Source organism: Sinocyclocheilus grahami, unplaced genomic scaffold, assembly GCF_001515645.1.
Source record: "Sinocyclocheilus grahami isolate Dianchi unplaced genomic scaffold, SAMN03320097.WGS_v1.1 scaffold176.1, whole genome shotgun sequence".
Lineage (NCBI taxonomy): Eukaryota > Metazoa > Chordata > Actinopteri > Cypriniformes > Cyprinidae > Sinocyclocheilus > Sinocyclocheilus grahami.
Window position 1 is genome coordinate 1,430,821 of NW_015505355.1, and position 10,215 is coordinate 1,441,035.

A 10,215-nucleotide genomic window follows, 5' to 3' on the forward strand; every position below is an offset into this window, starting at 1 on the left:
CAGAGCCTCATCTTGACGCTCCAGCTCTGTCTCAGCCTCCAGAGCTAGATTCTTCACCTGCTGGAGCATCTACACAAACACAGCACAAAATAATCATGTGGATAATGAATATTTGGAATTGGAGTTCAAAATATAGATATAATATGTACATTGGGGGTTCTGGCTCCTATTTGACACTTAACTTTTATGAGAATACTATTGCTATTGTATGTTAACATGATCAGTCATTTGTCCCCAACCACATTTGTGCTTTCAGCTCTACAGCTTTCTAAATAGCCAAACCTTACTCATAAAGATCAAATGAATTTTTCAAGTATAAAGAGTGCTCTATTGAGAAACACACTCCTGTGCATATCTTACCATTAATCTGGTGACATTAAGTTCACAGTAGTTTCCTCATGCGGCGAGTGTGTCTGTTAATGTTCATGGTGGTGCGGTCAGCAGAACAGCTCAATTCATCCAGAGCCTCATCTTGACGCTCCAGCTCTGTCTCAGCCTCCAGAGCTAGATTCTTCACCTGCTGGAGCATCTACACAAACACAGCACAAAATAATCATGTGGATGATGAATATTTGGAATTGGAGTTCAAAATATAGATATAATATGTACATTGGGGGTCGACTTAAGTTTTTTACTAATTGTTTTGGTAAAAGTGATTGATTGACAGATAAGTCTGCAGTCTAGATGCTGGTGTTTGGCAGACATCAAGGCGATATAATAGCGATGCAGTCACATGGGTTTCTAACTACCTCTGAATGGTTTGAATGATGAGATCATTCAGGTGTTTACACTTGCATTTATTGCTGTCCATTTTCTGATCATATCACCCAATATGGATTTTAATACCAGGTGTACATGTGATAAAAGTGACAATAAGCCTATTCTATTCTGCTACTCTTAGAAAAAATACAGCATATCTTTAAATCTAGTTTGACCTCTGTCATTGCCAACAAAGGGTATATAACAAAGTATTGAGATTAAATTTTGTTATTGACCAAATACTTATTTTCCACCATAATTTGCAAATAAATTCTTTAAAAATCCTACAATGTGATTTTCTGGATTTTTTTTCTCATTTGTCTCTCATAGTTGAGGTATACCTATGATGAAAATTACAGGCCTCTCTCATCTTTTTAAGTGGGAGAACTTGCACAATTGGTGGCTGACTAAATACTTTTTTTCCCCCACTGTATATATATATATATATGAAGATCAGGGTAAATTTAACTTATATTGTCTTCTGAGAAACATGTAACTATCTTCTGTAGCCTCTGAAGGGTAGTACTAAATGAAAAAAAACATGATATTTAGGCAATTATTATCTCCATTCTGTTCAAAAGTTTCAAAGGCTCTTAATGCATGGTTTTTCTTTCTGGAGCATCATTGAGCATTTGAACCTTCTTGAATAGTTGCATATGAGTCCCTCAGTTGTCCTCAGTGTGAAAAGATGGATCTCAAAATCATACAGTCACTTTTGGAAAAGGATCAATTATGCAGAAGATGCTGGAAAACCAAAGAATGTGCAGGAGCTGGGGGATTTTTCTGAAGAACAGCAAGCAGTTGAACTGCTCAGGACCAACGCAGGACTCATGAACGACCATCACAAAACAGAAGAGTCGTGGATCATCCAGGAAACGATACACAGTATTAAGATTCACAAACTTTTGAATGGGATCATTTATATAAATTCAGTTATTATTTTTTCTTGTGGAGTATATATATATAAACATCTGTTATGTGAAATAGCTTATTCAGGACAAAAAAAGAACATGCAATTTTCATAAGCGCTCTTATTTTCTTTAAATTATTAATATATTTGCATATTCTGCAAGGGGTATGTAAACTCATGAGCACAACATACATGCATGCATATACACACACATATATATATATATATATATATAGATGTGTAAAAGTGATGGCCCCCTTCCTGATTTCTTATTTTTTTGCATGTAATCTTCTTTTGTGTTCTACTGAAGAAACAAAGTCACCTACATCTTGGATGTCCTGGGGGTAAGCAGATAAACATCAAATTTTCATTTTTGGGTGAACTATCCCTTTAAGTATGTTCGCTCAGTTTTTGTGTCTTTTTTTAAAGTCTGATTTGAACAAACCCCTAAGCCTGTTAAATGTAACTTCTCCCAACCTGTTACTACTACGGACATAAATTATACATAAAATTGTGCAGGTTGTTGAAGAGAGGTGTACTGTTACTTTTCTAATCAATCAAAAATGCCTGAAAATCAAAATTCCATAGACTCAAAGGAGGAAACTGAGCCATTGAGGGACCACAATATAGACTCTTCTGGGCCTTTTTGCAACCACTTAGAAATGCTCTAACATCCAGCCCACCTTATGAACAGCAGAATAAATCTCTAGCAGCTGCCTATCAATACTGAAAAAGTTGACAATGTGTGATGGAGAGGTTTGCAAGGCCAAGCGACACTGAATAATAATACAGTTTAAACAATAATCTAATTTATTTTTATTCTAATTTACATTCAAAATGATTTCCAGTTCAAAAGTTTACGAACAAGTTAAATCTTAAGTGTCTGATTCCAATCGTCTGTTCCTGGATGATCGACGACTGTCTTTAAGTTCTGTGATAGTTGTTCAAGTCCCTTGTTTGTCCTAAGCAGTTAAACTGCCCACTGTTCCTCAGAAAAATTGTCCATGCCCTTCATATTCTTTGCTTTTTCCAGGATATATGACTGGGTATATATGAATATGAGATCCTTCATTTCAGACAACTGAGAGACTCACACAACACTAAGTGCATTTGCTCATGCTCAACAAGGAAACACACAACACTGAGAGCCAGGGGTGTAAACTTTTGAACAAGATGACCTTAACTGAATATTGAGACCTAAAGGTGTGAATGTAGCTAAACACAAGTTATCATCGGATGCAATATTCACTTTTACATGTTGTTTGAACATAAATTTGTGTTGGCAGTGTGCACACACAACCATCCTATAATGATAAAAATCCACCCAGTGCTTTTTTTTTTTAAATCACAGATAATAATGATCACTTTCTCAGATCAGACGTTTCTGAGATTCTTGGCAGAGTGACATAGTTCTGCACAGGCCCCTCCCACAATTGTTGATTGACACTAGCGTTTTGCCTTAGACCCGCCCTGAGTGAGCTGTCATCAGTCCGCCATTGCTTCGACGCCGGAGCGGTTGTAGACAATGTCTCCTAAGCGATCGAGGTGTTTTGTTGTTGCATGTAATAATGAACATAGCTCATTAGCATTTAAAGGAACATGCACCGAAACGGGTCGCTGTGAACAGAGCTGTTTTTGGCAAGGTAAAAGGGTGTTGTTTTACACTACCATTGAAAAATTTTAATCAAAGTATGTTATAGACTTTTAATTAAACAAACATAAATATTGATGAAAGCCAAAATATTAAATACTGAATTATTTACAGAGAAATCGGTTTTGCAGATGGGGGTCAAAATGACAATTTTCACCTGAAATTTTGAGCCAAATTACAGGGGGTAAAAAATTACTGATGTCAGCATCATTTTAATTGTTGAGTTTAGTTTTTGCAGTAACTCAACTATATACCTGTAACACGATATCTCTTAATATCATTTTAGATCTAGGTTTTTAAGAAACTTTTTTTTCTTTTGCGGTTTTCATTTTTAATCCTATAGATCTTAATGCGGCTCCATGTCCAAATTGTTATTTTTTTATTTTTTGTACCAATTTTCAATTTGTAAATGTCACTTTGGCCACATACACACTGTGGACATTTTTGTAAATGCGGTTGTCACTACCTGTATACATTTGATTGTGGAATGCGGTTATCACTACTGTAAACCGCTGAACAGTGCGTAAAGCACTAAAAGGTGAATCAACAACTGCATTTAGCTGCAGTGTGTATGAGGCCTCTGTGGGTCACTTGGCAAACAGCTGATATTTATTAAGGGGAATGTCTGAAGAACAAGAATAAATATAATGCAGACAAACAACTGATAAAACCTGGCTTGCTGAATATTAGATCCCTTTCTACAAAAGCACTTTTGGTACACGATATGATCACAGATCATAAGCTTGATGTGCTCTGTTTGACAGAAACCTGGCTAATACCAGACAATTACACTACCTCATCTGAAGGGCAAAAGGAGTGGTGATGCAACAATTTATAGTAATATTTTCAGTATTACTCAGAGGTCTGGTTTCAAGTACAATTTATTTTGAAGTGATGGTGTTTTATAATGTTATTTAGTAAAAACAATAAATCATTTTGACAATTCTACTGGTCTCTGACTGTCCAAGGCACCATGTAGAACACAGAATTTTCAGATTTTTTATCCGAGTAAGTGCTGTCTGCAGTGATCTTAATTCATGTAGATAGTAAAAAAAAGAAGCATTGGGATTGGCATTTACAGGCATTCATTGGGGGCTAAAAACCAAATTTTGTCCTATATTGTGGGCACTGAAATTTTGCAGCAGAGCAATGATATCTCAGATCATTATCTAGTCTCATGTATCGGTTTAGTGAAGACTGCAAAATCGCTCCTTGTTACAAATATTCAAGTTTTTGTATAACATTTTTCACGATACAATTGAATTGAACTGAACAAATATGGTAGAACTATCACTTCTACTAATAAAGATTGCGTCATTATTAAACTTTCTGATTTGTCTGCTTTGTCTCCTCAGCATAAGATAGAACTTAAAAGATGTTGCAATAGAAACTACAGACTCTCTCTTTTCTAGCACGTTAGACCAAGTACATAACCCATTCATAATTTTAATAAAATTCTTATTTTTCATGCTGCTAAGGATACCATGCAAAGTTTTGGGAGTGCGTTTGGATGGGTTGAGATGGAACGACCCACTTGCATTTCTTGCAAATGGCAAAAATAAATAAAATAAAAAATACAATGTGCAAAGAACCTAAGATTTTCTGGTAAGCTGCAAATGAAGGATCATTATTTGCAAGCTTGAAGAATGCAACATTAGAATTAAAAACTGTCATTGTTTTTGTAATATGTGATCAGTTTAATCAATGCATCCTTGACTAATAGAAGTATACATTTTGGTGTGCCCGAGGACTTTGCAGAGAGCTATTATTTTAAGTCATGCGTCTCAAGTTATGTCTGCTGTCATATAATCTACTTTAGTTTAGATTGAAAGCTGGCATTGAAGTTCTAACAATGAAATACGACTGTCCAAATAAGTACCTGCACTCCAAATGTTTCCTCCACCTTCTGGGCTTCCTGGTGTGGTTGCCAAAGTTGCCTGAAATGCTGCATAGTCACGCGTGATCTCAACTTTCTTCTTATACTGCATCTCCAGTACAGAAAAAGCTTCAGTCATCCTGGCAGAGAGAATTCGGAAACAGATGTCAGGTTTTCCGATGAAGCGCTGGCGAACACTGAACTCGTAGGGGCTGTGCACATAGACATCATCCACCTCTTCCTTCTCAAAGCAATGGAGGAGCTGTCCGTTTGCATCTCGAACCTCCAGAGAGGAGACCAACACTATCAGGCTACCTGGTTTCATGGTTCCAGAGCTTCCAACATGGGAGACGATAGCTGGAATGCTGGTCTAAACTCTGCAGAGCTGTGGCCCTCCAGGAATTAAGTTTGAGACCACTGCATTAGAGCGACAAAGAAACATGGATGAATGAGAAAGTATAGAGTGGGACATGCTTAAAGGGGTCATATGACGGCAACAACAAAACTACAGTGAGAATAATAGTTACGTCTTCTTTCTTTGCGTGAACATTTGGGCGGCGTTATGCAAATCTTCCCACATAGTGATGTAGATATGTGGGGGCGTGTTAGAACGAGCCGTTTCAGGTAGGCGTGGACGAGTCTTAACTTTTATAAAGAATATCTCTTTGGGTTTGAGACTTTAGTCTTTGCAACTTTAGGGATCTTATCTATTCACGGACAGCTTGTAACACTCCAAAGAGAAAGGAAAACTTGAAATCGCATCATATGACCCCATTAACATTAAAATGAGTTATTAGAAGCACAATAAGCCTTGAAAGACCTCATTAAAATTTTAAGTATCATTCATGTCTCTAGCATAATTTATGCTTCACAGTTTCTGAATCCGAGCAAAACCTACTTATCTGCCACGCTCAGGTCTGACTCGATCTTGTCCAGGCCCTGAATCATGTTGTCGAACTGCTCTCCCTGGTGGTTCAGGACTCTTCCAGTATCCTCCAGCCTCCGCTGGGCTCCAGATATCAGGCTGATCAGCTCCTGGCCCTTACTAAGAGGAGCTTCAGCTCCACGGGGCTCTGTGGGTGACAGCAGCCGTTCCCTCCAGAAGTGCTCCAGCACGTGGTAAACGGCAGTAAGGCAAGGCTTGAGAGAGCCAAACCAGTGCTTGATGTTTCCCTGCTCCAACACCGTAAGAGCACTGAAAATGAAGCTGGATGACTCCATCTTGATCTCCATGATGCGGGAGAGCCTCAGGCTAATCAGATTCTCCTGATTCGGCTCAGAGTTGAAGCGTAAGGTGGTGCGGCTTATGGAGAGGATGCCGCTGGCCCAGCATTTCTCGCTGTTGATGTAATAAGAGCCGGGCCAGCTATGGATGGATGTCTCCTGGCTCATCTTTTTCTGATTTGGCACAGTGGCCCGGACTTAGGGAGCTCACCTGCCAAGTGAGTGGTGTATATAGAAAATTAGTAAGCACGCAGTCATGATCAGTCACTTTTACTTACATGAACAGCATACTTGTTATTTTCTCAACAACATGTTGCTACAAACCTGGGCTACGTTTCCCAAAAGCATCGTAAACCTAAGTTGATCGTAGCTCTATTAGTGATAATAGTTTTACAATCAACTTAAGCATACGATGCTTTTGGGGAAACACAGCTCTGTGCAATTTTCTTTAAGAGGAACACAAAAGCAGGGGGTCCCGACAAACTTCCAACGGGGCCACAAAATTTAAGATTATTTCCATTAATACATTATTTTAATTAATATTATTCTTGCTTAATTTAAATTATAAAAAAAAAAAACACTAAATAAAAATGAAGAATTGAAATGCTTCTTTTCTTTCGTTTTTAATACATGCAGTTCATGAATTCTTCTGGAATCACAAAATAAATAGTGGTTTATAAGCATTATTTGAAGACCCTTTACATTGCTTTTTTTCGCGTGATTCTGTATGCGCAGTAACAGTAGATGCTGGAGTGGTTGGCATTACATAATATACGCAAAACAAACACCATGTTGATGTAATAAGAGCCGGGCCAGCTATGGATGGATGTCTCCTGGCTCATCTTTTTCTGATTTGGCACAGTGGCCCGGACTTAGGGAGCTCACCTGCCAAGTGAGTGGTGTATATAGAAAATTAGTAAGCACGCAGTCATGATCAGTCACTTTTACTTACATGAACAGCATACTTGTTATTTTCTCAACAACATGTTGCTACAAACCTGGGCTACGTTTCCCAAAAGCATCGTAAACCTAAGTTGATCGTAGCTCTATTAGTGATAATAGTTTTACAATCAACTTAAGCATACGATGCTTTTGGGGAAACACAGCTCTGTGCAATTTTCTTTAAGAGGAACACAAAAGCAGGGGGCCCCGACAAACTTCCAACGGGGCCACAAAATGTAAGATTATTTCCATTAATACATTATTTTAATTAATATTATTCTTGCTTAATTTAAATTATAAAAAAAAAAACACTAAATGAAAATGAAGAATTGAAATGCTTCTTTTCTTTCGTTTTTAATACATGCAGTTCATGAATTCTTCTGGAATCACAAAATAAATAGTGGTTTATAAGCATTATTTGAAGACCCTTTACATTGCTTTTTTTCGCGTGATTCTGTATGCGCAGTAACAGTAGATGCTGGAGTGGTTGGCATTACATAATATACGCAAAACAAACACCATGGAGATCATTTATGCCATACCTTTTAGGATGAGGCTGACTTTTATTTTTATTTTTTTTTGATGAGGTTGACTTTCAAGTGACAGCTACAGCAGGGTGTGACGTATTTCACGCATTAAAACAATAACATCTCTACGCATCGTAGTCAGTTGCGAGACATGTACTGTTCCGCCTCAGTGTGTCCCGTTAACGTTTAATACAACGCCCTAAATAAGAAGAAACGTAAAAAAAACCTCCTGTCGCGTCGTAGCGATGTAAACACAGCTGAACCAAAGACTGAACGCAGCGGTGATTGTTTAAGTGCGCTCATGTTTACACTCCGACGTGCAAAAAAACAAAAACTTTATTAAAGGTTCCGCTCAACGTCACACATATATATGATGTGGCGATGGCTAATTAGGGGCGTCGACTTAGATTTATTTACAGGTCATTTAATGGTATTCAATTAACTTGCTTTTTGTATTATACAGCTCATTTTTGTACGCACGAAGAAAAGCTAATCATTGGGTTGGTGTGCACACGTTTCTTTTCCGGTGGGAAACTGGGCAGACATGTTCCAAGATTGACGCAGAAAACCCCAATTATTTTCGATTTATAAGCATATAGAAAAAGATAATCGCCTAGTATCGATCGTTTAATTACACGTAAGCGCGACGTTAAACCGTCGATACATTAGTTGCGCTTCTACAGTCTTAAAATAACCACGCAAAGCGTGCCATCAGAGAAGCATGGGGCTGATCAAATGTGTTCTGCTATTAAGTCCGCAGCATTGAGTTTTATTTAAGGTTTTGTGTTTAATATTATTACATCAAGCATGAAATAACCTGTGGAAACTTCGTGTTATGTCATGGATAGGGAAACCTTTAATAACTGCTGCAGTTTGGTCAAAATGCCCAGGCAGATCCATCAACAGCACTGCTCCTCTCATTTCATTCAGTACATAGAGAGAGAAATAGCCTACTCCAAATTCATCAAAAACTACTTGATCCCAAACCAACCCTGCATGTTTTCCAAAAAATTCACAGAAGACTGGAACTGCAGAAAAAAATGGGTCACGGCCGATGGAAAACCTAACTTACAAAGACTTCTGCAAGAATTTGGTGAGCAAAGAATGCATTTTATATATTTATCATTCTTGCATCAATGTGTCATGCATTAGAAGTTAGTAATAATTATAAATCTCTACAATCTGAGGAATTGAGGAAATATATGTGATAACTGCGCATTACAGAACTGTAACGTGTTCCTTTCAGCTTCTCTTAAGAGTGATTTGAAACATGTATCTTACATTGCTAGATTAAAATTTAATTAATTCAAGATCATTTTGCTGTGTATTGTTGAATACCAATTTTTGAAAGTTGACCAGTTGCTGGTAAATGTATGTATGTGTGTACTCAATATGTTATATCCACAAATGGCCTCATTTTATTATGCAGATGAGACACCTGTTCCTGTTGCAAACTGCAGTGCAAAAGAATACAACTCCAACCCAAAGCAGATCATGCCTTTTAAGGAGTTTATCCAGTACTGGAGAGAGTACATTCAGAATGGGCATTCTTCACCAAAAGGATGCCTTTACTTAAAGGACTGGCATATGCAAAGGTACAGCTCTTCAAAAGCGTGTAGCATGGGTTATAGTACAATAGCTTTGAATGTGATGCACAATACTAGTTTGGAAACACTGTAGTAAAATAAAGAAAGTAAAATGATTTTACTGTCATAATGTTGAATGTGTTTGTTCATTTTAGGAACTTTCCTGAACATAATTCTTACAAGACGCCAATTTACTTCTCCTCTGATTGGCTGAATGAATATTGGGACACAATTGAAGTGGATGATTATCGGTTTGTCTACATGGGACCTAAGGGGTCATGGTACTGTGTCATTTATTTATCATATACAGTCGTAAGGGTGTAAAAGTCTGTATCCAAATTTAAAGTCTGTTTTTGTTACATTGGTCCTATAAATAATTTTGGGTGAGATTTGGGGTTTTGAAGAAACATGAAATGCAATGGAACATTATGATGTAAAATTAAGAAATATTATTCTGCATTATGTAATTTGCACAAAAGGTCAGATTCCATTGGAAATTCGATCTGTCGAACATTCTTAAATAATGTGCTGTCATTAAAGCAAAAAGAAGACATACCAAATGCTAAGAAATTTAGTTTTTTTATATACATTTTCTAAGTTTTATATTAAACTAGAAGATGATGAATGATCTCAGGCTTTTGAACCCCCAATGTTTAAGGTTGGACATATGAACTTCTAGTCACCTCATTGAATGTCATGCAGTCATACCCCTTTTCCACCAGCATGAACCGGGTGCTAGT

General features: G+C 37.4%; 2 protein-coding genes across 2 annotated transcripts in view; one reads left to right on the forward strand and one right to left on the reverse strand.

Moving 5' to 3' along the window:
- Window positions 1–382: 382 nt before the first annotated feature.
- Window positions 383–6,627, reverse strand: snap47 (synaptosome associated protein 47). The gene is made up of 3 exons (XM_016283705.1): window positions 6,095–6,627; window positions 5,204–5,561; window positions 383–529 (listed from the first exon to the last, which is right to left on the reverse strand). Exons 1-3 carry the CDS (start codon window positions 6,586–6,588, stop codon window positions 383–385), a joined length of 999 nt encoding a protein of 332 aa, XP_016139191.1. The 5' UTR covers window positions 6,589–6,627.
- Window positions 6,628–8,317: 1,690 nt separating this feature from the next.
- Window positions 8,318–10,215, forward strand: part of jmjd4 (jumonji domain containing 4) — a 4,387-nt gene continuing 2,489 nt past the window's right edge. The window contains exons 1-3 of the mRNA XM_016283706.1: window positions 8,318–8,982; window positions 9,319–9,484; window positions 9,631–9,793. Of these exons, the coding sequence (XP_016139192.1) occupies window positions 8,730–8,982; window positions 9,319–9,484; window positions 9,631–9,793 (582 nt within the window). The 5' untranslated portion in view covers window positions 8,318–8,729. The remainder of the gene's footprint in view (window positions 8,983–9,318; window positions 9,485–9,630; window positions 9,794–10,215) is intronic.

Excerpts from the sequence above, each read along its gene's own strand:
- snap47 (XM_016283705.1), bottom strand. The coding sequence starts at position 6,588 with ATGAGCCAGGAGACATCCATCCATAGCTGGCCCGGCTCTTATTACATC. Across the intron at positions 5,562-6,094 it reads GACCTGAGCGTGGCAGATAA|CATTCCAGCTATCGTCTCCC; the intron begins GTAGGTTTTGCT and ends AGTTTAGACCAG. Across the intron at positions 530-5,203 it reads GTGGAGGAAACATTTGGAGT|ATGCTCCAGCAGGTGAAGAA; the intron begins GCAGGTACTTAT and ends GTGTTTGTGTAG.